The following is a 26,395-nucleotide window of genomic DNA, read 5'->3' as shown; positions in this document are numbered from 1 at the left end:
TTCGAGTCTCATAGCAAGGGATCTGGATACTTATGTAAATAAGGTATTTCTGTTTTATAAAATTTGATACATTTGCAAACATTTCCAAAAAACTGTTTTCGCTTTGTCATTATGGGGTATTGTGTTTAGATTGCTGAGGATTTTTCTTTATTTAATGCATTTTAGAATAAGGCTGTAACGTAACAAAATGTGGAAAAAGTCGAGGGGTCTGAATACTTTCTGAAGGCACTGTATTTATATGTCATACAGTATGTCTTAAAACGCTTTGCGGGACGAAGGCCTACCATATGTAAACAAACTAAATTTGACATGCTTATTCATGATTTAACTCAATCTTTTAATGATTGATTTCCTAAAATCTTTGAGCTACACATTCCTCAAATTCAGCACTGTGTGTTTGTGGTAGTAATTTAAACCCTACTATTTCTAAGGTAACAGGGTGGTTTAAAGAGAAATGTGTTGCCATATGGCATAAAGCCAAAGAATGAAAACCATTAGTTCCATAGCAATATTGTCTTACTGTACTGTATATTTGGAATGGAATCATTGTGAAGCAGAGGAATGATGCGTCAGTTAATGATGCATAGCTGGTGAGGCTCATCCCATAACCTGTTGATGATCATGATCTGTCAGTGAACAGGCTGTGGGGGAAGAGAAAAGGTCACCGCCACACGGAAGACAGATATCACCAGAATGGCTTGTACAAGCTGTTGATAAAAAATGCTCATGCTGCAGCTGATAATGAAAATAGCTGACAAACATCAGGACTTGATTATTTGTATTTCTATAATTTTTCATTGCCTGCCAAAGGTTATGGCATTTTGATGAATGGAGAGACATGATTTCAGGACACAACTCAACACACAGAATCCCTGGGCTGCAATTCTTACCCAGTAATGGCTATTGCTATGGTTGAAATTATTTAATTCAAATATTTTGTCTCACTCAATATGATAGAAATCCACTTTGATACAGTTTCTGAACTCTGGGATTATATTTTATTAATGTTTACTTTTAAAACAGCTGGAACTGCATGAGTAATTTAATATCACAATTGCATGATCATTTTTTATTTATTTTCTTTGGTGAATATAGCACAAGCCATTGCCCTCATTACCCGCTCTGGCTTTTCCAAAATTCCAGTGCTGTTGAACTCACCCTCTGTTGAGGAGATGCTCCCAATTTGCAGTGCTGCGGCCCTCAAAAGCACACTTTATTGCAGTCCAGGTTGAGTTGTAATTGTGTTTCTGCTCTTATCTGTTATATGAAAGCGTATAGATTCTTATCTGAAATGGAAACTAGGCTTAGACTATTCAGTGGAGTAGAGTCCACTCATAGGTATGAGCAAACTATGTTTGTTACTTGGTGTAGCCTATAGCCTCTCATCTGGAATTGAGGCTTCCATAGACTCTTATCTGACAATGAATGTGTGTAATCCAAGTTGCTACTGTCCACACACTCATACAGAATGCAATGTGTCTGTACCTGATCTGGAGTAGAGACTGTTGAAAGACTATTGTTGTAATTATCTCCTTGTAAGTGATGATGTGATCACTTCTAATGAGTGTTTGGAGAGTCTCTTATTTAAAGGTAAGTGTGGTTGGTGCTTTATTAAGGAGACATTAATTCACTGTATGGAGACTCCTGACACTTATTGGGAGTGGGTATTATAGGATTTAGCTTAATTTAGTGGGTGGTATTATTTATTTATTAGGATATATTTTAGCTTCTAGTATTTGGGATCTCTTGGGATCTGTTCTAGACAAGTCATCTGAGAAGCTTTTGAATTATTGTCACGTTAGTCAGTACAGTACTGTCATTCTGGATATTAGGCCTATTGTTGTTAGCAAATGGATGGCTGACTTTAGATGGAGGAAGATGAGGCTTGTTTATGATTAGCATTAGGTCTATCTACAAAAGGCATAGAGGCCATCTCATTTAGATCTTTCTAATACAGTAGCTCAGTTCACTGCAGCTCTCATCATGCTCCTTTGTAAAGTAAATGGACTGTGGGACGAACAGAGACAGATCCACAGTCCCCTCCCTGATTTAATCGTGGGGGACAACCATTTTTAAGGAGATATGGTAATGGTTCATAACTGTTGAACTTGATTAATGTCTTTCTCAGCGAGGGTGAGGGTGATAATGCACTTTAGATTGCCTAGCTGTCTTTGTGTCTTTAAATTTGTCTCCACATTGTCACCACATGGTCTATATCAGGCTTGAAAAGTAATATCTTCTCTGATCACCGCCGATTTCATTTATATGTTACATCTCAATAGACAACATGTTTAGTTTGTACATAGCTGTAGTCTAAGGTTTCAAAAACGGTGCTTTACATTGTACTTTCTATTCATGCTTTTACCTCACAAGCTATCATTCAATCCACATCGACTGGAGGCTGCCCTGCAAATGTAAAAAGGGACACATCAATAACTAAGCAATTAGCGCATCAATAACCTGCACTTCCAATCTTATTGGATTCAGAGGAATAGGATTTCTAATTGTATTTCTATACATGCTTGTGTTTTTCTGTTTAGTTTGAACACGTATTTGCTTTGCTCTGCTTTGGAACATTGTTACATGCAAGGAGGGGCAGAAAAATATTGACGTACAACCCAAAATATAATGTGCACACATGCTCTCTGACACACAGCTAAAACTGTCACGCAGAAAATAATTAGTCTAAAATCATTTGCAGCCCCAAAAAATAGTGAATTCTTTAGCTTGGGGAATATGCATCAAAGCAGAAGCTAAACTAGCGGGTAGTGATTAATGAGGAGGCATAGCAGGTTAGAAATAAAACATGAACATTACAGTGTGTAAATTAACCCATAACAGCAGAGTAGGATGGAGATCTCATCAGCTCTAAAGCAAAGCTGTACGTTGTGATAAGGTGTAGGCCAGGCCTGCAGATCTGCAACATGTTCCACATGAAGCCAAACAATGGTGTGCTGCAAACAATGGTGTGCTGCTGCCTCTGGGATACTCTGGGTGCTGCAGCTGGAGCTTTGGGTGGAAAACACCTCTCTAGTAACTCTCTAGTATTAGATCAGTCAGATTCTGAAGATTTCAGTCTCGTCTTTACATCATATCTTCAAGGTTTAGAAACATAATGTGTGGTTTGTTCAACGGTGTTGGATCTTTTCTGTGGTGTTGGGTTCACACGCTGCTTCTATACACATTTAATTATGTCTAGGTGGCTCTCTAACCTTGAACCATGGCACTCTACTATCTCTTTGAGGCTTGCGCATTGGATCTGCATTGTATTGTACAGCTGCCGTAATGCACACCGGGCCTCTTTAATTTTACTAACTTTCACTTCTGTCTAAGCTCTGGAAATCAAATATGTATTAAATATGTATTACACAAGTTTTCAATACTGGCGTTTGTCGTTTTTGATATCCTCAGCACTGTGCTGAAGATCTGTGTTAGTGAATGAAAACAGTATCAAACTGCTGCAAAAGCTACATTTTCAATTGGGTTTAATTCATGTGGCAAAAATGAAGGAGGGGAAATCATCCACAATGCTGAGCTGCTGTTACATGATTCCACATTTAGATGACTGACATTATCATCCCTAATGGTTAAATGGTTGCTTTGAAAATATGAGCTTGGGTGCTCATTGCTCTCAATATGTTCCCTGCACGGCACTAAGATGAGGAGAAAAGCTCCAACATCTGAACCATTGTGTTTCAAGAACTGAAAAAATAGGCATTTTAGAAAAGGTCCTGTTATATAAAAACTTTTGAGAGTCACACATTTTTACAGTGACAATGGTGCTTGGGAGAAAACATGTTGTACTGCATGTGTAACTATGGCTGTTGAATAACTATGTTGTTTCAGAGCACATTAAATATACCTGATAAACCTTAAGCCCAAGTCAAATTTTTCATTGCATCTTTAATGTTGTTGTTTTTTCTCTTTCTTTGCAGGCAAGTAATCTGGTGATGGACTTCATGGAACTGCACTTGGGAGCGGTTTTGTTGTGCGTCCTGGTGTTGGATTGCTGTGGTTGGGCTGAGGCTAGTATCCTGTACCGTGTCCAGGAGGAGCAGCCCCCCAGCACGCTGATAGGCAGCCTGGCATCAGACCAGGGCCTGCCAGACTCTGGTCACCTGTACAAGCTAGAGGTGGGTGCTCCATACCTGCGTGTGGATGGGAAGACAGGGGACATCTTCACCACAGAGATTCCCATAGACAGGGAGACACTGAGGGCCTGCCGCAGCATGGTCAGGGGCAAGCCCTGCTTCCTGGAGTTTGAAGTGTCCGTCACAGACCTGATCCACAACCAGAGCCCCAGGCTCATCGAGGGCCGCATCGAGGTCCAGGACATCAACGACAACACTCCGCAGTTCCCCTCCCCCGTGCTCACCATCTCTGTCCCAGAAAATACCCATATGGGGGCGCTGTTCTCCATCCCCCTGGCAACAGACAGGGACTCGGAGAGGAACAGGGTGGCCGACTACGCCCTCACCGCGGGGCCAGATGCAGCGACGCTCTTCGGCCTGCAAGTGGCGGAGGACAGGGGGGAGAAGATACCCCAACTCATCGTCCTGGGCAGTCTGGACCGGGAGCTCAAGGACTCGTACGACCTGAACATTAAGGCTGTGGACGGAGGTAACCCCCAGCGCTATAGCAGTGCCTTGCTGAGAGTGGTGGTCGCTGACGCTAACGACAATGCTCCGAAGTTTGACAAGGCCACGTATGAGGCTGAGGTGTCAGAAAACAGCCCTGTGGGACACTCTGTGTTGCAGGTAAAACATTTTAATCTTGCAGAGTGATCCATGTGTTTTGTACACTACTGTATATATTTTATACAACTCTTTCTATGAGAAAACATAGTGGTTTGTATATCCACAACTTTTAGGGTCCGACATGCAGTGCTGGGTTTCAAGGCTTTACCATGATGAAATGCCTGAATTTACAAGTTCTCAGAATGTCATCTTATTAAACTGTTGCCAAAAGCAGCAAAGCTTAGCCAATGTATTGAACGTTTTTTTAACAAGTACATTTTGGTCTTGAGTGGGTGTTTTGGTTTACAGTTTACATTTACATTCATTACAAGCATGTGTGTCTGAAGCTGGCACGGTGTGTTTTCATATTATGGCAAAATATTTTTAATATGCACATTTAGACTCTCTTGCTTATCTCCTGCCTGCTGTAATATAACTTAAATGACAAACCTAAAACCCCTTACCCATACCTCCATTTGCTAACATAATCCCTGAATTCTTACCCTGATCCCAACATCTAACCTAATCCCTTGTCTCTGATTGCAGGTGAAAGCCAATGACTCTGACATGGGCCCCAACGGAGAGATAGAATATACACTACACCAGGCATTAGACCCAGTGCCAAAACTCCTGCGAATTGATCATTCCACTGGCATCATCTATGTCAAAGGGCCCTTGGATCGGGAAGAAATCAGCGATTTGACATTCTACGTTGTTGCCAGGGACAAAGGTCCCCAACCCAAAAGCGCCAAGACCTTTGTGACCATCGAGGTGACTGACCAGAACGACAATTCCCCTGCTGTGGAGATCCGTGGGATCGGCCTGGTGACCCACAGTGACGGTGTGGCCAACATATCAGAGGACATGCCCGTGGGCACGGCGGTGGCCCTGGTCCAGGTGTCTGACAGGGACGAGGGAGAGAATGCAGTGGTCACCTGTGTGGTGGCGGGGGACGTGCCTTTCCAGCTGCGCCCGGCCAGTGACTCGTCCACTGACAACAAGAGAAAATACTTCCTGCAGACCACCACCCCACTGGACTATGAGAAGGTGAGGGAATACCGTGTGGAGATTGTGGCTGTTGACTCTGGCAATCCAGCACTCTCCAGTACTAACTCATTAAAGGTGCAGGTGACTGATGTTAATGACAACTTTCCAGTGTTTTCCCCGACCCTGTTTGAGGTTAACTTTGCAGAGGAGAACCAGCCAGGGGACAAGGTTGTGGATGTGGTTGCCATGGACCCTGACAGCGGCACTAATGCAGAGCTTGTTTATAGCATCGTAGCAGACACATCTACTAGAGGCCTGTTTGAGATTGACCCTGACTCAGGGGAGGTGAGGGCACGAAGCCCTCTGGACAGAGAACATAGAGCACGTTATGAGTTCAGGGTCACCGCGGCCGATAAAGGCTCCCCCAGTCACAGAGGAACAGCCACGGTCGTGGTCAAGGTGCTGGACCGCAATGACAACGACCCTAAGTTCATGCTGAGTAGCTACAGCTTCTCTGTTCTGGAGAACATGCCCCCACTCAGCGCTGTTGGTATGGTGACGGTGCTGGACATGGATCAGGGAGAGAATGCAAGAGTGCAGCTCTCTGTGGAGCCAGACGGAGGGAGGTTTGTGGTTCAGAACGGAACAGGAACCATCCTGTCCAGCATCTCCTTTGACCGGGAAAAGGAGAGCAGCTTCACCTTCCGTCTGAAGGCCGTGGATGGGGGAGAGCCTCCCAGGTCCTCCTATGTAGGCGTTACCATCAATGTCCTGGATGAAAACGACAATTATCCTGTTGTCACCAAGCCCTCCAACTCCTCCTTCAGACACCTGTCCCCTCTAGGTGCCCCAGACAGTCGTGTGGAGCTAGTGGAGGCTGAAGACCTGGACACTGGGCCCAATGCAGAGCTGGTCTTCAGCATTACTGGAGGAAACCCTTATGAACTCTTCAGCATATCCTCCACTACTGGGGAGATCACCCTGGCCAAGGAGCTTACCCAGAAACATGGTGGGCTCCATCGCCTGGTGGTGAGGGTGAGTGACAGAGGAAAGCCTGCACGCCACACTACTGCCCTGGTGCACATCTACGTCAACGAGACCATCACTAATGTCAGCCTGGTGGAGGCGCTGGTGGGACACAGTCTCTACACGCCTCTGGAGACAGACATCGCTGGTGACCCTGACTACGGCCTGGCCGCCCAGCGCAGTAACATCCTGTACGGCAGCCTGGCTGGAGTGGCGGGCGTTGTCATGGTGATTGTGGTGGTGGTGTTTATCCGCCACCGCATTCAGAGGGAGACGAAGAGTGGCTACCAGGCTGGCAAGAAGGAGACCAAGGACCTTTACACCCCCAAGCAGGGGCCCAAGAACAGCAAAGGCAAGAAGGGCAGGAAAGGAAAGCCCTCTAAGTCCACAAAGCCCTTGGGAGAGGAGGAAGAGGTCAGCCTCCAGAAGAGTATCAAGTTCAACCTGGATGAGGTCAACGACAGCCCCAGGATCCACCTGCCCCTGACATATCCCCCAGGCAGCCCTGACCTGGGCAGACACTACCGCTCCAACTCTCCCCTGCCCTCCATCCAGCTGCTGGCCCAGTCCCCCTCTGCCTCCCAGAAGCATCAGGCGGTACAGGACCTCCCTGCCACTAACACCTTCGTAGGGACCGGAGGAGACGACAACTCAACAGGCTCAGACCAGTACTCGGATTATAGCTACAAGGCCAGCCAGCCAAAGTACAACAGCAAACAGGTAAGAGTCAGAATTTCAAAAGCTAAAATAAATATCTTTTTTCATTGTCTCTGACAGTGGTAGGAGGTGGTGTGTTGTTAGTGGAACGGCTGTGATATTTAAGGCTATGGATGGGGGTCATTAAGCTTGGAAATGCCACCAGAAAAATTGACACACATAATCAATAATTCAAAAAGGATTTAGTAATTAGGATAACATACATTCACTTTGAGGGAGAAAGGGCACATGAGAGTAATAAGAAATAGCTTTTGGTCTCCTCTTTTAGGGAGGTGGAGACGAGTCTGCCTCTCCTGCCCCTTCTACCCCCTCTTCCCCTGGGTTCATTAAGCTAGCTGGTGAACAGAGGAGGTGAGGAAGAGGGTGAGGTCCATGACTGAGTGACTTACTCTTACACTTCTGCCTGACCTCGTGCCCTGCAGTCCATACAGGTCACATGTTCTTATCTTCACACTGCTCTCCACTCCGCCTGGCTTGGCTCTGACCCTTCTACCATTGCCATGGAAACATAAATATTAATTGGCTCAGAGAGGATTCGAATGCAAAAATAAATGAGGGACAGTATGTCTGTATGTCTATGTGCATACTGTATGTGTATGTGCTTGCGTGACTGATTGTGTGCCCATCCATGTGTCTGTGTGTGTGTCTCTACAAGTCTGTTAGCTTAACCTGCGTGGTACAGTATGTTCAAGAATTGATCCTATTCTTCAGGGGAAATGGGTGACTGGGTTCTTTATATGTGTGTGACACACTAGAGCCCAGTCAGTCACCACTGGTTGGCTAGTGGCTGGTGGGTAGTTTCAGCAGATGTTGTCTGACAGCTTGGCCGATTGCAAGCCCCTGTGGGTTAAGAGAGTCAGCAGAGAGACCAGCCACCCACAGTCACTACTGTGTCCGTGATGGACAGCATATGGGAGCAAAGTGACAATGGACTGCAGCCCGGCAGTGGGTTTGTTTGTTTGGGTCTATGTGTGTAAGTCTGTGTGTCGAGGTGGGTTTTGTGTTTGGGGTGTATTTGAGGATATAAATGTCTAGTCCAGCTACGCGCTACTGCTAGTCTCTGTGCTGTGTGCACCTGTGCATCAAGCTAGCCTCACAATCTCTGTGTTTGTGTTTCTCTGCCTGACTGTGTAGTGTTTTGAGACGTGTGTGAGTTGATTGACAGGTGGTGCAAAAACACGGACAGATGTTGAAACTCATGTGACATACCTCAGCAGATGTTACCTCATGTATGGCATCCCCATTCACATCAGGAAGAACAGATTTACCCAAATAAAGAATAAAGTCGCTGCCTAGTGGAGTGACAGATGTGGAGTTGAGAGCTTACTCTAGTCAACCAGGCTGCTCTCAACAGTGACTCACATTTTCAGAGGAGATGTACTCAGGCGTCTGAGCCGCTCAAAGATTTTGGCAGTGTTGAATGTAAACACACTGGTGCTGCCATTCTCTGTCAGCACATATTTATATCTCTGCCGGTTTCACCTCTTCTCTCTTTAACTCCTATAACTGAATGTAGGGAAAGCATGTTTGACATATAGGATGATATCTAAGAGTAAACAACCACTTAATTTTCCAGTGACGTGATCTGAAGCCTGGACAGAGCTGTGTGAGTGTAACCTATGTGTGTTTGTGTGAGTGATTTAGCAAGATGTTAAGGCGAGGTGGGATCTTACGGTTGGGTTGAGGGATACGCATCTATGGGTTTTCCCAACCCGCTCTCCCTCGCTCCGAATGTGTGAAATTACGTGATGGTTACCGGGGAGACCACTAGCTCACATTGAGCCCAGAGTGTTGATAATTAGCCCGGTCGGGCCAAAGATCTGACACCTTTTTTTCACATAACATTTTAATGATGTGTCCCTCCTCCTTAGGAGAGAATGAACCAGTGTGAGAGATACCAATTTGTAAGTCGCTCTGGATAAGAGCGTCTGCTAAATGACTTAAATGTAAATGTAAATATTAGCACACAGAGAAAGATCAAGGGAAAGGCCTTCCCAGTTCATTTGTAAGTGGGCGTGAGGAGCACTTGTGAAGCCATAAATCTGTACTTAAATTAAATCCACGCAATTAAAATGCCTTATTAGCCAGAGATAGCTAAATGTTGTCCCCCTGTGGGGCTCCGCCTTCATCTCAGCACTGCAGCGGGCAGCTCCCTAACTCCATCTCCAGCCAACCTGAAGGATTCTCACAGAGGATTCAGGGCTATCCTTAATTAACCCCACTTCATTATTCAACTGGCCATACACTGGGTGAACTCTAGGCATCCCTGTGAGCTAGGATTACCCCAGTTTGAGTTCGCTATATAAGAGGTGCATAGATGCATTTCAGGGGGCGAGGCCAGAAGCAGAATCTTCTTCTCTGCGGATGGTTTACAACGCCATCACACCTAATACTCTGTTTCTCACTTTCTCGCTTTCTGAGACCACAGAAACCCTCAGTTCAGAGCAAATCCATGCCATCTATGATGCAGTCTCTCACTCTCTCTTCTGCTCTCTCTCTCTCTCTGTTCCCCCTCTCCCTCCCTCCCTCCCTCCCTCCCTCCCTCCTCTCTCTCTCTCGATATATCCATCTGGATGGCACCCTTATCAGACAGTCACACACCCACACACAGACACACACAGTGCAGAGACATCTTCTACTATCTGATTCAAAACACTACCAGACATTTCCCACTAACATCCTCTGAAGCAGGAAACAATGTAGAATTAGGAGGAAGTATTTGGTAGCAGACCAAGACCCTCATTTACCCTGAGGGGAAAGACAGATCAATTGTCAGCAAATATTTTTTTAGTATAGACTGGAGAGAAATATCCCAGTGAGGGAAATTCACCCGCTAATGAGTAATTGTAATACACCTGGAGCAACAGCAAGCCTCCCACTGGGGTGATCGAGTCAACACAGTAAGGACAAGGAAGACAGCAGAGAAGCAAACAACTTCAATTAGCACACTGACTCTAATGAAATTGGGGGTCTTTGAACCGGGACACAGGGATTGATTTAATTGACATAGCATTCTTAGACAGAGTAGTCTAGGTTTGCCATCTGAGATTGGCTGGCCTGGCCTTGCATAAATGTGGATGACCTCTCGGAGATTGACTTGCCGGGGCTGGTTGGTCTCTGAGACCCTATGTTGGGTGTGAACGGTAAGAATGTAAAGTGAAATCACAGTGCACTCTGCACTGCCGCTGTGTTGAAGTGGGCAATTTACAGCTAACTTTCCCTGATTACCTTTTACGGGAGATTAAAGCTGGAGACTAAGTGAGGCTCCCAGGGCACATTCAAACCCACAGGCTAGCCAGAGCAAATGTACAGACAGATTGTCATGGTAACTAATATGTGGCACCTGTACACAGGAAAATGAAGATGATTATGATCTTGCTTATCTTCAAGCCCAATGTGCTCCCCTATAATATGACTCCCTTTTCCCCCTATCGATTTGATCAAATTACCTGGCAATGCTGACTTGCTGGTTGATGCAGTCGGAAAAATATTATAAACTGACACTCTCCCAGCATCTATCTGAACCTAATGGAAAGCTGAGCCTTTGGTTACCTATGTTCCATTCTCATTTCTCTGCAGACAGATGCTTTCTGTGGGCTGCCATGGTCAGATTCCTACTTTTATGTAAATATAAAAAGAGAAGCTCCTTTAGGTAAAACTCTGTGGAGGCTCAGCTCCCTGATGGCATTGCCTTTAGCTCAGATATTTTATCACCACACATTCCAGCCTCCTTACCTTCTGCCAGGCGGATTAGTGCTTTTATCAATAAGCAGCTTAGCGCCAAAGTGTCCCTCAATAATGTGCCACGGTATTTTCTCTGCTGCTGCTTTAACTTAGACTCCTCTCTCTTCCCCATATCCCTCTATCTTCCTCCCTCTCTCTCTCTCTCTCTCTCTCTCTCTCTCTCTCTCTCTCTCTCTCTCTCTCTCTCTCTCTCTCTCTCTCTCTCTCTCTCTCTCTCTCTCTCTCTCTCTCTCTCTCTCTCTCTCTCTCTCTCTCTCTCTCTCTCTCTCTCTCTCTCTCTCTCTCTCTCTCTCTCTCTCTCTCTCTCTCTCTCTCTCTCTCTCTTGCACTCTTTCTCCTCTCTCTTCCTCACTTTTTCTAACTCTATTGTTAACTCTCCTCTCGTCTGTAACTTGGAGCAGTATGAAATATGTGTGTATTGTGTAACTAAGCTAATTGTCAAAAGATAACTGTTTTCTTAAGGCCAGATAGCTATCATGTTTATTTAGTCAGAGAACGCGCTCCCATCTCTCCAGTGAGGGAATTGAAAAAGATAAAAACGCAGACTAGACTGTCTCTAACCAAGCATCGGGATGGTGCATGCTAATGGAAACGTACAGAACCTCCAGAATGTTTAACATTGCAGAGGTGTTTTATCCCCCGTATACATAGAGAGTGATGGAGAGGGAGAGAGGGAGAGAGGGGGGGGGGGGGGGGGGGTGAGACGAGGAGTGAATGAGTGAGAGGTGAAAAAAGGAAGTGAGTGGAGGGAAGGGTGTGTGTTTGTCTACAGGTCATATTAGGAACCCAGACAGAGCCCAGAAAAGTGGGGAGGAGAACAACAGACCCGTCAGACATGTAACCCCATTAGAGGTCCTGTATAGAGCACCATAAAATCCATTAAGACCCATTAGGAAAGTATACAGTCACACATACACCTTCAAGGCCACTCAGCCACAGAGGTGCCCAGTTACACAGATTCAATCAAGCTTATTTATTTAATTGTAGATTTAAATGTCATATTTTGCATAATACCCAAGTCAGCATAAGGCTATATATAATTGGAAATCTTTGCACCCAATATATTTGTATTCGCTCTGCTGTGGTACCTGATTACATGAGGCTCATTTTAATACATCATTATTAATATGATAATACCAATTTCTACAATGTTTCTATAAATTAGCTACGACATGGATTGTTGGCAGTAATTGTTGTGAAGTAGATTTTATTGGTAACCGTTATGCACATGACCGACTAGTTTTCTCATGTGTTTACAGTGTTTTTATCTCTGAAATTGATGACATATTCTTCATTAAGGCTGATTGGCTTTCCTGATGTCTGGGCTTGGCAGCAAGTTCTATTATATAAGGTTACTGTAGTAAAACGTCATGTAACCAAGAAAAAAAAGCCCAACATTAAAGATGAATGACATGAATAATGTAATATACTCTGACTTAAAAACAGAACAGAATGCATCAGAAATAGTGTATTGTGTGCTTGTCCTGAAGTTTACCCCACTAAACTGCACTCCACTAGCACCTCCACTAGCACCTCCTCTAGCACCTCCTCTCTGTACTCATTTCTGGGGGAACACTGTATGCAGCTGTGAGGGTTCTTGCCACTGCCTCTCGTGTGATTAGTGCAATGCTAATTAAGTTTGATGAGTTTGACCCAAATCTTTGAGAAGCAGACGTATTTAAGGCAGAGATTGGGAATTTCTAAATCCAAAATAGCTGATTCCCTGACTTGGCCGTAAATGATTGTTTCCTGGTGCATCGCTGTGGATAATGATCCACTTTTCAAAATCACCCAAAAGCCCAGCAAAAAAACACTCTGAAATAAGTTATTGCATAATTCCGTTTCCCCTGCTGACCAATGCTGGCAGACATGAGAAGTGATCATTATTTCTTTCTGTGTCTTCGCCAAACTAGGGACCAAAGATACTAGAACATTTCATAAATATTGAACCCTGCTGGCTCTTGGGTTGCTGCAAAAAATATGTTCACTGCTGTTTCATGTTGGCACTGAAAAAGAACATGACTTAATTGCATAAATCTTTGGATGACAGGGAAGAACTTAGCATCTATGACAATGGGAATTGTTCCGATGGCTCTGCCTGTTTGTATCAGAGTCATACACAACTTTGTTGAACTCAATATGTTCCAGCATGACAGATGAAAAGAAGCCTTGGGATAGATGAAGACAAAACCTTGCATTCTCAGCTTTAATGGCCTATGTGACCGAGCTTTTAATTGTGTTTCTTAGTCAAAAGTACAGTTTACTGTGCATGCTGAATAGTGCTCTGAGACATGTTAATGTACTTCAATCTCTTTAGGTTTGCAATGCATGATTGTGGCTCCGAATGTATTGGTTTAGCCTACGGTGAAAAATAATGATCAGCGCATGTTTTCTAAAGGTGTAGGCCAATTTTCCTCAGGCTAGGGCCTGTAGGGCATGCAGGTGCAATCAGGGTGCTCCAACTCAGTCTTGATTAACCTTCTGAAGATAACTGTCCGTTGCATAATTGGTATGCAGCAGAATTATGATTATATTGGGGAATGCTGATTTACTGTAGGTATGATAGATAGCTAGTGCCTGAAGTCTTTAACATTTCTCAATGTTAACAATTTTTCTCAATATTATGGTTTCATCTCAATATCATGTTTGGAAATCATTTTAATACTGTATGAAGTACTTTTTTGTGTTGTTAATGCATTTCTTCTCTCTACCAAATGGAGCTCCTTTCCAAACAATTACCTACTTGGAAGTTTGTGCTTTTGATTTTTCTCTGAAGAGATTCATGGGTCAGTGGGCCAAGGCCTACTGAGAGATGATAATGTTCACAGTGGTTTTACACTGTTATCTCCACAAAGGGCAAATGGAGAGGGAGAAAAACAGAGATGGAGTGGGGTTTGTGTGTGTGAGAGAGAGATGGATGAAGCACCAGTGATAATTATCTATCTAAAAACACTTGTCTGGATGACAAAGTGCTTTAAAAAAAGCAAGAAAATTTGATAAATAGTATGTGAGGCGATAAGGAGATAGGAGTGAATGGGAGAGAGAGGCATGAGATGGGTAATTTGCCTCAGTGTCTCTGTCTGTTGGTGGTAAAATACTCCTCCTCTCCCACTCTCTCACCGTAGGACCAGCTCTCCCACTCTCCCACTATTGGACCAGATCTTGGCTGCAGGAGACCACTATAGAGAACCAAACACATAACCTCTAATAATACACATACTATAAATCATAATACAAATATTACCCTAGTTGTTTAATTACTCAGCAGACATCATTATCCAGCGTGGCTGAATAACATATCTGCGTTTTACATATTACACAGTTGAGTGCACACCACAGACAATTCAGGTTAATTACCCTCGCGCAAGGATACACAGCGGTGTCCCCAACTGGGGACTGAACCTGCAGCCTCCAGGTCATAAGTCTGGTTGCCACATACACCATGCCAAATAGGTTTATTCTCTGCGTCGACAGAGAGGTTTTCACCGAGGACGCAGAATACACCATTCATTTCATGGAGGTGGTCGCAGTGGACTCACAGCCAATAAATTAGTTTGTCCAATTCTGCCTGCGATGCATCAGGAGTGCTATGTCAGCATCCACTCTGCTCCTGGACCAGGGATACATACAGGGAGGAGGGAAGGGGGGTCAGGGATGCACTGGGCAAACATAACCGCTGTATTTTTCCAGCATATTAGCTACTGCTTCACCAAAGCAAAACGTCCACTCATCCTCTCCACCCTCCGTCTTCTTTTCATTAGGGAGTGCAGGCTTTGTAAGAATGAATGAGATTACATGGACATACTTTTTACCTAACACTTAATATGATAATTTTGTAAATTACGTCTTCATATTTGTGTTCTAAATGAGATTTCAATAGCATTGACACCCATGCATTGCTTAGCGGTAAAGTATTTTATCCATGGAACGAGGCTAAACATACTTTCCATTCTGGATACATGCCTATATATTGAGTGTCGTTACAATACTGTGTCCATGCAAGCAGACAGAATACTGTGCTTACAAAATGCATTGTAGCTCAGGGTGGATCCTCATCTTCAGTTCTGGAATGAGGGGGCAAGTGTGGGGTGGAAGGGGGTTGGTTGGATGGATGGGGGGTGGAGGGTGGATGGAGTGTGGGGGGGGGGGGGTCCTGTCCTCGCTTTCATGAAGGAGAAGGAAACTGATCTGACAGTGACAAATGAACCATTTCCTATCCCCCAACTGCCAGCCTCATCCTTCTCAACCTCCTCCATCACCCTTATACTCTCTTTCCTCCCTCCCTCCCTGCCTCTTATATCCACCTGTCCTACATTTACTCCTTTCTTTCCACTTCTCTCTTGCTTTTACTCTCTTGCGTTTACTCTCTCGCTCCTGATTCTGCTCTTACTCTCTCTCTTTTGCTTTTAGCCTCCCTCTCTCTTCTAGCGTGCTCTCATTCTCCCTTCTCCTTCCTTGCTGTCTAAGCACAGGAAGCTTTTGCCATGGAAAAGGTATTTGTGCATGATATCATTTTGTATCAGCCATCCTGTAGCTCAGTTGGTGGAGCATGGCGCTTGCAACACCAGGGTTGTGGGTTCGATTCCCACGGGGGGCCAGTATGAAAAATGTATGCACTCACTAACGGTAAGTCGCTCACGATAAGAGCGTCTGCTAAATGACTAAAAATGTTTTAAAAAAATTAGACGTTTATTTCTGCACACAAAAAAAAACAAATTATTCCTGCGTGCTCTGCCTAATATTCAAGCTACTAATACAACATTTAAATCCCATAGATTGCCTAGGGCTGTATCAAAACTTGTATTGCATTTCAATAGTATGGTCACAGTCTAATGCTATTTAACTAAAGGCAGGATGAAGGTATATTTCATCTGTGATTATTGTTGAGCTTTAATCATCGTCCTGCTTCTCTAATAGACTTTCTTTGCTTGAGTGTTGAAATGGGATGCCAGGCAGAGAAGACAATTAATTGCTTGACTTCCTTTGCTGTTGTTGTTCTTTCAGCCCTGTTATTCTGTGTATTGGGCTGGGGCCTGGTAAGGGAGAGAGGAGCAGGGCCACCGTGATATGCTGTGGAGCTGTCTGTCTTAATCTTCCCAGATCCACCATGCCCATGCTAATACAGCAGCCCCAGTCTGCTGAAGACTACCCGTTGTTATGCAATTGTAAGAGGACTATAAAATCCAATACTTAATACTATCAACACAATAGAGTAGAGCAGTTATAGTACAGCCTGCACAAAGCCTACGCATTCTTGTTCATAAGTGGAATACAGCGCACAGGCAACTGATAGTTTATTATAATGCAAATTGTAGGGCCTGTACTGCAATAGTATGCACTTGTCACGGTTTCGGCCGAGGCTGCCTCTCTTCCTTGCTCGGGCAGGCTTCGGCATTCGTCGTCTCCGGAATACTAGCTGCCACCGTTGCATGTTTCTATGTTCGTTTGCTTTTGTCTGATTGTTGTTACACCTGTTATCGTTTAGTGTAATTAGTGTCCTATAAGTTCTCGTTGTGTTTGCCTAGTGTTGTGTGTTATTGTTTTACTGTCGTGCCGGTAGGCTGTATTTCTACTGTTTGCTCGGTTGAGCTATTTCTCCATATTGTTTGGAGTGTTTTGTCGCACCTGTTAGTGCGCCCGTTATTTTCGCCTACGTGCGGAGTTTTCGCCTCAGGGCATTTATTCGTGATTGTTTTTGTGTGCATCTACTAAAGTCTGTTGGACTAACGTTCTGCGTCCTGCGCCTGATTCCACCACCACACCCACCTACATCTACCTTGACAGAATAACACACCACAAGAATGGAATCAGCAGGAGCCGCAGCAGCACAGGCGACGCTGGAGGACCGGGTCCGCGAGCAGAATGACCAGATCCTGCGGATGGGGTCCGCACTGCAGGAGGTGATCACCACTATCCGAGGCTGGGAGACCCGAGGGACACCTCCACCACCATCCTCCCTGCCCGCACCATCGGCAAGTCAGCCCATTCCCGCTCCGGAACCCAGAGGAGTTCGACTCTCGCTCCCGAGGGCCTACGATGGGACCGCTGCCGGGTGTCAGGGATTCCTTCTCCAGGTGGAGCTTTACCTGGCCACCGTGCACCCGGCGCCCTCGGGACACGAGAGCGTGTCCGCCCTGATCTCCTGCCTTTCCGGTAAGGCGTTGGAATGTGCCAACGCAGAGTGGAGGAGAATCGACGCTACCACCATCACCTACGACGAGTTCTCCCGCCGCTTCAGGGCGGTGTTTGACCATCCCCCGGAGGGGAAAGCGGCGGGGGAGCGTCTGTTCTGCCTCCGGCAGGGGAAGAGGAGTGCCCAGGAGTTCGCCTTAGAATTCCGTACTCTAGCGGCGGATGCAGGGTGGAATGAGCGGGCCCTCATAGATCACTACCGATGTAGTCTACGTGAGGACGTCCGTAGGGAGCTGGCCTGTAGGGACACCAGCCTCTCGTTCGACCAGTTGGTCGACATGTCCATCAGGCTGGATACCCTGCTAGCTACCCGCGGACGTCCCGAGGGGGGTCCGTCCATTTTACCCTCCAGCGCCTCCGAGCCGTGCCCCATGGAGCTCGGGGGCGCTGGCGCTAGAGAGAGGAGGGGTCGGATGACGAGGGGGTCCATCTCCTGCACCAACTGTGGTTGGGGAGGACACACCGCGGCTAGGTGCTGGGGATGGCCTCCTAGGGGAGAAGACGACGGGTCCCGCACTGGGGAGTCCTTCCAGGTGAGTAGGCGCCCCACTCACCCAGAGCTCTCTGTTGCACACTTCTGTATGCCTGTGCGTTTTCCACAGGTAGCACCTCATTCCCAGCATAAGGCGCTGGTAGATTCAGGCGCGGCTGGGAATTTTGTTGATAAGAGATTTTGTTTAGCCTTAGGGATTCCCCTTCTCCCTGTTGACGTTCCCTTCCCCGTTCATGCCCTAGATAGCCGTCCGTTGGGTGCGGGCTTGATCAGGGAGGTCACGGCGCCACTTAGGATGTGTGCGCAGGGGGGTCATCAGGAGATGATCCAGCTATTTCTGATCGACTCGCCTGCGTATCCGGTGGTGCTGGGCATGCCCTGGTTGAGTACCCATAACCCATCTATTTCGTGGCAGGAGAGGGCTCTGATGGAGTGGTCTGCCCAGTGTGTGGGTCGATGTTTAGGCGTTTCCGTAGGGGCTACCTCGGTGGAGAGTCCAAACCAGGTGCCCGCATTGCACGTTCCCCCTGAGTATGGGGATTTGGCTATTGTGTTCAGTAAGTCGAGGGCGACGCAGTTGCCTCCCCATAGGCAGGGAGATTGTGCGATAGACCTCCAGGCAGGAGTTGCGCTCCCACTGAGCCATGTGTATCCTCTGTCTCAGGAGGAGAAGTGAGCTATGGAGACTTACATAGACGAATCTCTGAGACAAGGATACATACGGCCCTCCACTTCCCCTGCGTCCTCGAGTTTCTTTTTTGTGAAGAAAAAGGATGGGGGGTTACGCCCGTGCATTGACTACCGTGGACTCAATCAGATCACAGTGAAGTACAGTTATCCACTCCCGCTGATTGCGACCATGACGGAGTCATTGCACGGGGCGCGTACCATTCCCGCTCCGGAACCCAGAGGAGTTCGACTCTCGCTCCCGAGGGCCTACGATGGGACCGCTGCCGGGTGTCAGGGATTCCTTCTCCAGGTGGAGCTTTACCTGGCCACCGTGCACCCGGCGCCCTCGGGACACGAGAGCGTGTCCGCCCTGATCTCCTGCCTTTCCGGTAAGGCGTTGGAATGTGCCAACGCAGAGTGGAGGAGAATCGACGCTACCACCATCACCTACGACGAGTTCTCCCGCCTCTTCAGGGCGGTGTTTGACCATCCCCCGGAGGGGAAAGCGGCGGGGGAGCGTCTGTTCTGCCTCCGGCAGGGGAAGAGGAGTGCCCAGGAGTTCGCCTTAGAATTCCGTACTCTAGCGGCGGATGCAGGGTGGAATGAGCGGGCCCTCATAGATCACTACCGATGTAGTCTACGTGAGGACGTCCGTAGGGAGCTGGCCTGTAGGGACACCAGCCTCTCGTTCGACCAGTTGGTCGACATGTCCATCAGGCTGGATACCCTGCTAGCTACCCGCGGACGTCCCGAGGGGGGTCCGTCCATTTTACCCTCCAGCGCCTCCGAGCCGTGCCCCATGGAGCTCGGGGGCGCTGGCGCTAGAGAGAGGAGGGGTCGGATGACGAGGGGGTCCATCTCCTGCACCAACTGTGGTTGGGGAGGACACACCGCGGCTAGGTGCTGGGGATGGCCTCCTAGGGGAGAAGACGACGGGTCCTGCACTGGGGAGTCCTTCCAGGTGAGTAGGCGCCCCACTCACCCAGAGCTCTCTGTTGCACACTTCTGTATGCCTGTGCGTTTTCCACAGGTAGCACCTCATTCCCAGCATAAGGCGCTGGTAGATTCAGGCGCGGCTGGGAATTTTGTTGATAAGAGATTTTGTTTAGCCTTAGGGATTCCCCTTCTCCCTGTTGACGTTCCCTTCCCCGTTCATGCCCTAGATAGCCGTCCGTTGGGTGCGGGCTTGATCAGGGAGGTCACGGCGCCACTTAGGATGTGTGCGCAGGGGGGTCATCAGGAGATGATCCAGCTATTTCTGATCGACTCGCCTGCGTATCCGGTGGTGCTGGGCATGCCCTGGTTGAGTACCCATAACCCATCTATTTCGTGGCAGGAGAGGGCTCTGATGGAGTGGTCTGCCCAGTGTGTGGGTCGATGTTTAGGCGTTTCCGTAGGGGCTACCTCGGTGGAGAGTCCAAACCAGGTGCCCGCATTGCACGTTCCCCCTGAGTATGGGGATTTGGCTATTGTGTTCAGTAAGTCGAGGGCGACGCAGTTGCCTCCCCATAGGCAGGGAGATTGTGCGATAGACCTCCAGGCAGGAGTTGCGCTCCCACTGAGCCATGTGTATCCTCTGTCTCAGGAGGAGAAGTGAGCTATGGAGACTTACATAGACGAATCTCTGAGACAAGGATACATACGGCCCTCCACTTCCCCTGCGTCCTCGAGTTTCTTTTTTGTGAAGAAAAAGGATGGGGGGTTACGCCCGTGCATTGACTACCGTGGACTCAATCAGATCACAGTGAAGTACAGTTATCCACTCCCGCTGATTGCGACCATGACGGAGTCATTGCACGGGGCGCGTTTCTTCACTAAATTAGATCTCAGGAGCGCGTACAACTTGGTGTGCATTAGGGGGGGCGATGAATGGAAGACAGCCTTTAGTACCACCTCGGGCCATTACGAGTATCTTGTCATGCCATACGGGTTGATGAACGCTCCTTCAGTTTTCCAATCATTCGTGGATGAGATCTTCAGGGACATGCAGGGGCAGGGGGTGGTCGTGTACATAGATGACATTCTCGTGTACTCGCCTACCCGAGTCGAGCATGTGGCCCTGGTGCGCCGAGTGTTGCGGAGGCTGTTGGAGCACGACCTGTATGTCAAGGCAGAGAAGTGTCTGTTCTTCCAGGAGTCGGTCTCCTTTTTGGGTTATCAGTTGTCTGCGTCAGGGGTGAAGATGGAGGTAGACCGGGTGTCAGCCGTGCGTAATTGGCAAACGCCAACCACTGTGAAGGAGGTGCAGCAGTTTTTGGGGTTTGCGAATTACTACCGGAGGTTTATCCGGGGTTTTGGACAGGTGGCAGCTCCCATAACGTCTCTTTTGAAGGGGGGTCCGGTGCGTCTGCAGTGGTCAGCCGAGGCGGACAGGGCGTTTGGGAGGCTGAAGGACCTGTTTACCTCGGCCCCGGTGCTGGCGCATCCGGATCCCTCTTTGCCATTTCAGGTAGAGGTGGACGCGTCAGAGGCCGGTGTAGGAGCCGTGCTTTCGCAACGGTCCGGCGCGCCACCTAAACTCCGCCCCTGTGCTTTTTATTCCAAGAAGCTCAGTCCGGTGGAGCGAAACTATGACGTAGGGGACAGGGAGCTGTTAGCCGTGGTACAGGCCCTAAAGGTGTGGAGGCACTGGCTTGAGGGGGCTCAACACCCTTTCCTCATTTTGACGGACCACCGTAACCTGGAGTACATCAGGGCAGCGAGGAGGCTGAACCCTCGCCAGGCGAGGTGGAATATGTTTTTGACCCGGTTCACGTTTAAGATCACGTACATCCCTGGGTCACAGAACGGTAAGGCAGACGCACTGTCTCGGCGGTATGACACGGAGGAGAGGTCCGTGGAGCCCACTCCCATACTGCCGGAGTCTTGTCTGGTGGCACCGGTAGTGTGGGAGGTCGATGCTGAACTCGAGCGGGCGTTACGCACCGACCCTAGTCCACCTCAATGCCCGGAGGGTCGGAAGTACGTTCTGCTCGAGGTTCGGGATCGATTGATCTATTGGGCTCACACGTCACCCTCCTCTGGACACCCTGGTATCGGCCGGACAGTGCACTGTCTTAGTGCCAAGTACTGGTGGCCCACGTTGGCGAGGGATGTGAGGGTTTATGTTTCCTCCTGCTCGGTGTGCGCCCAGTGTAAGGCGCCTAGACATCTGCCTAGGGGTAAGTTACTACCCCTGCCCGTTCCACAATGACCATGGTCTCACCTCTCGGTGGATTTCTTCACTGACCTTCCTCCTTCACAGGGGAATACCACTATACTGGTCGTTGTGGACCGGTTTTCTAAGGCCTGTCGTTTGCTCCCTATGCCGGGCCTTCCTACTGCCCTGCAAACCGCCGAAGCACTATTCACCCATGTGTTCCGGCACTACGGGGTACCCGAGGATATTGTGTCTGATCGAGGTCCCCAATTTACCTCCAGAGTCTGGAGAGCTTTTATGGAGCGGTTGGGGGTCTCGGTGAGCCTCACCTCGGGTTATCACCCGGAGAGTAATGGGCAGGTGGAACGTGTGAACCAGGATGTGGGTAGGTTTCTTAGAACATACTGCCAGGACCGGCCGGAGGAGTGGGCCAGGTACGTTCCCTGGGCCGAAATGGCCCAGAATTCCCTACGCCATTCCTCCACTAACCTCTTTCCAATGTGTGTTGGGTTACCAGCCGGTTCTGGCACCTTGGCAGCAGAGCCAGATCGAGGCTCCTGCGGTGGATGAGTGGGTGCGGCGCTCGGAGGAGACATGGAACGCTGCACACGTCCACCTGCAGCGGGCCCTCCGTCGTCATAAGGCGAGCGCCGATCTCCACCGCAGTGAGGGACCGGTGTACGCACCTGGTGATCGAGTCTGGCTCTCTACCAGAAACCTGCCCCTCAGCCTGCCCTGTCGGAAACTGGGTCGGCGGTTTGTAGGGCCATTTAAAGTCCTGAGAAGGTTGAACGAGGTGTGTTACAAATTACAACTACCTGTTGAGTATAAAAGTATTAACCCCTCGTTCCATGTGTCTCTTCTCAGGCCGGTGGTAGCTGGCCCACTCCAAGAAATTGAGATCAGGGAGACTCCTCCGCCCCCTTTGGACATCGAGGGGGCACCGGCGTACTCCGTGCGGTCCATCTTGGATTCGAGACGTCGGATGGGGGGTCTCCAATATCTAGTGGAGTGGGAGGGGTACGGCCCGGAGGAACGGTGCTGGGTGCCGAGGAGAGACATTTTGGACCCGTCTCTCCTGACGGAATTCCATCGTGGGCACCCGACGCACCCTGCTCCGCGTCCTGCCGATCGTCCCCGAGGCCGGAGTCGGCGCACATCTGGAGCCGCGCATCAAGGGGGGGGTACTGTCACGGTTTCGGCCGAGGCTGCCTCTCTTCCTTGCTCGGGCAGGCTTCGGCGTTCGTCGTCTCCGGAATACTAGCTGCCACCGTTGCATGTTTCTATGTTCGTTTGCTTTTGTCTGATTGTTGTTACACCTGTTATCGTTTAGTGTAATTAGTGTCCTATAAGTTCTCGTTGTGTTTGTCTAGTGTTGTGTGTTATTGTTTTACTGTCGTGCCGGTAGGCTGTATTTCTACTGTTTGCTCGGTTGAGCTATTTCTCCATATTGTTTGGAGTGTTTTGTCGCACCTGTTAGTGTGCCCGTTATTTTCGCCTACGTGCGGAGTTTTCGCCTCAGGGCATTTATTCGTGATTGTTTTTGTGTGCATCTACTAAAGTCTGTTGGACTAACGTTCTGCGTCCTGCGCCTGATTCCACCACCACACCCACCTACATCTACCTTGACAGCACTGAAGTGTGAATATGAATGCAAATCTATCAGAATTGCCATAGAAAATATTACATATACAGTATAATGAAATCGGAAAAACAAAGTGTATATTTATAAATCAACATATGTGACCGACCGGCTCGATTCGGTCTTATGTACCAAAATTTGAAATTGTGTTTTTTACATTGGATAAAAGTAGAGACTCAGAGCTAGAAAATTGTATATCATAACACTACAGTTGAGGAACAATGGGAAAGTAATTCTGCTTTGAAAGTTGATAAACTTGGAACCTTACTTTTGAGAAAATGTCCCTTGAATGTTTCGGTACACCTACTGGAGAGCTCTTCTTTGTCTGCACCCATTCAGCATCATTCACACCTAAAGCCTTAGCCGCACCCTTCTCTTTAAGGATTCACATGTGAGGCCATGTACTAAACAACCAAAGATTTCAAGACTAAAGATTGGTTTATACTTTTCGCACCAAAGTACGTTCATCTCTAGGAGACGCGTTCTGTCTCCTAGAGATGAATGTACTTTGGTGCGAAAAGTGCAAATCAATCCCAGAACAACAGCAAAGGACCTTGTGAAGATGCTGAAGAAAACAGGTACAAAAATATATATATCCACAGTAAAACGAGTCCTGTATCGACATAACCTGAAAGGCCGCTCAGCAAGGAAGAAGCCACTGCTCCAAAACCGCCACAAAAAAGCCAGACTACGGTTTGCAACTGCACATGGGGACAAAGATCATACTTTTTGGAGAAATGTCCTCTGGTCTGATGAAACAAAAATAGAACTGTTTGGCCATAATGACCATCGTTATGTTTGGAGGAAAAAGGGGAAGTCTTGCAAGCCGAAGAACACCATCCCAACCGTGAAGCATAGGGGGTGGCATCATCATGCTGTGGGGGTGCTTTGCTGCAGGAGGGACTGGTGCACTTCACAAAATAGATGGCATCATGAGGAAGGAAAATTTTGTGGATATATTGAAGCAACATCTCAAGAGATCAGTCAGGAAGTTAAAGCTTGGTCGCAAATGTGTATTCCAAATGGACAATGACCCCAAGCATACTTCCAAAGTTGTGGCAAAATGGCTAAAGGACAACAAAGTCAAGGTATTGGAGTGGCCATCACAAAGTCCTGACCTCAATCCTATAGAAAATGTGTGGGCAGAACTGAACAAGCGTGTGCGAGCAAGGAGGCCTACAAACCTGACTCAGTTACACCAGCTAAAAATGAAGTGGTGATCCTAACTGACTTAAGACAGGGAATGTTTACTAGGATTAAATGTCAGGAATTGTGAAAAACTGAGTTTAAATGTATTTGGCTAAGGTGTAAGTAAAATTTTGACTTCAACTGTATATACAGTGGCTTGCGAAAGTATTCACCCTCATTGACATTTTTCCTATTTTGTTGCCTTACATCCTGTTGCCTTACAATTCTTTTTTTGGGGGGTTTGTATCATTTGATTTACACAACATGCCCAACACTTTGTATATGCAAAATATTATTTATTGTGAAACAAACAAGAAATTAGACAAATAAACAGAAAACTTGAGCGTGTATAACTATTCACCCCCCCAAAGTCAATACTTTGTAGAGCCACCGTTGCTAAATGCTATTTGTTCAGTATAAAAACACAATTTCTACCATATCAACCTCACTCAAACATTGTGGTGGTGTTATGGGGTATCCAGGGTACATTCAAGTGTCCTTTCAACCTCTCCAAAGTGTCAGAATGTGGTAATTGCACTGTTTTTGCACACTGGATGTGCCTAAAAGTTATTGTTCACTACAAAAACTACATTTCTACAACACCAACCTCTCTCAAATATTATGGTGGTGTCAGGGGACATACAAAACAATATAAAAAGCCACAGATATACATAAAACATATATAAAAATATCTTATCAAACACAAACTTGGTTATACACGTGTCCTTCATTAAAAAAAGGTGCAAAAATTGAAATAAGCTGAACTATTTACAAATGGCATGTGTTCGATTTACATCCCAGGTGTAGATGATTAGATTTCACTTTCACCGTAGCTTGTGCATGTCGTGATAGTCTTTGAAGCAGTCCCTCTCTGCCAGGAAACAAAAACGAACTGGCATTTCGACAGAAGATCTGGCATTTCCCCCTTTTTCCCCCCTGTGTTTTGTGCAATGCTTGCAGTTCTATCTTTTGTCTTTTGGCATGTGTGTTGGATAGTGACGCTTACCTTGAGTGGGGGTTCTTGTGATGGTTGTGAGGTTGCTTTAGGCCCCCAATTCAGCCATTTCCAACACCAGCTGCTCTCGGAAGGCCAACTGCGAGAGAGTGGTTTGACCTTTTGCTTTGGCCATCTGCTTGTGGAGAATGAAAGCATTTACTGTAGCAATGTCCACAAAGTGGTAAAAAAAGTATTATAACACTTCCTGGTCTTGTGGAGGACCTGCTAGTAGCCTATCAGAGCATCAAATAGGTCGACCCCCCCCCCCCCCCACACCCCATACTGGCATTGTAGTTCTTCACAGAAACAGGAATGGGGACATCCTTCCTTTTTCACCCTCATTGAGACATGGTTGTTATTGAATGCCTTATGCTGTGTGGTGAGCATGGTTGCTTCCCTAGTGTCCTTCCATTTCACAAAAAGCAGCTTGTTAGTCCTGATCCAACGTATGGTCCCCATCTCCATTGTCTTTGTCATGTGGTTTACCTTGGTCTTGGGGAAACCGATTCTGTTAGGATGGATGGTGCCACAAGCCCCTATTTTCTTTTTCAAGAGGTCTATGAAAAGTGGATGTACAACCATCAGATGGGGTGATTGACATAGCAGTGGGGGTTGAAGCCCTTGACCTGCGGGGGACCAGCTTCCTGTTCGATATTCTTTGTTTTTACCCCCCTTGAGAAGCCATCTTTTATGATAAAGCGAGGAAATTAAAGCAATGAAATCTGTTTACAATGTAATGTAGTGTGCTCAGTGCGTCTCGTCTCTGAGCCAGGTAGCAATAGTTCGCATTACGCATAAAAGGTTCTAGGCCTTGCTTTATCCCACCCAGGTCAACTGCATATCTCTGGAAATCTTATCTCATTGG

At 47.3% G+C, this 26,395-nt stretch overlaps 1 protein-coding gene across 1 annotated transcript in view; it reads left to right on the top strand.

Annotated features, from left to right (window-relative positions):
• Positions 1–3,950: 3,950 nt before the first annotated feature.
• The window catches only part of LOC311136435 (protocadherin-1-like), a gene marked incomplete at both ends in the record, with an annotated part of 131,618 nt that continues 109,173 nt past the window's right edge, over positions 3,951–26,395 (top strand). Inside the window, 2 exons of the mRNA XM_084170563.1 lie at positions 3,951–4,757; positions 5,283–7,469. Coding sequence (XP_084026689.1) covers positions 3,951–4,757; positions 5,283–7,469 — 2,994 coding nt within the window. The remainder of the gene's footprint in view (positions 4,758–5,282; positions 7,470–26,395) is intronic.

The sequence above is a fragment of the Coregonus lavaretus genome (assembly GCF_964263955.1).
Source record: "Coregonus lavaretus genome assembly, chromosome: 10".
NCBI classification, from domain to species: Eukaryota; Metazoa; Chordata; class Actinopteri; order Salmoniformes; family Salmonidae; genus Coregonus; species Coregonus lavaretus.
The sequence above is the reverse complement of the archived record's forward strand: the minus strand, read 5'-3'. Positions and strand labels throughout refer to the sequence as shown.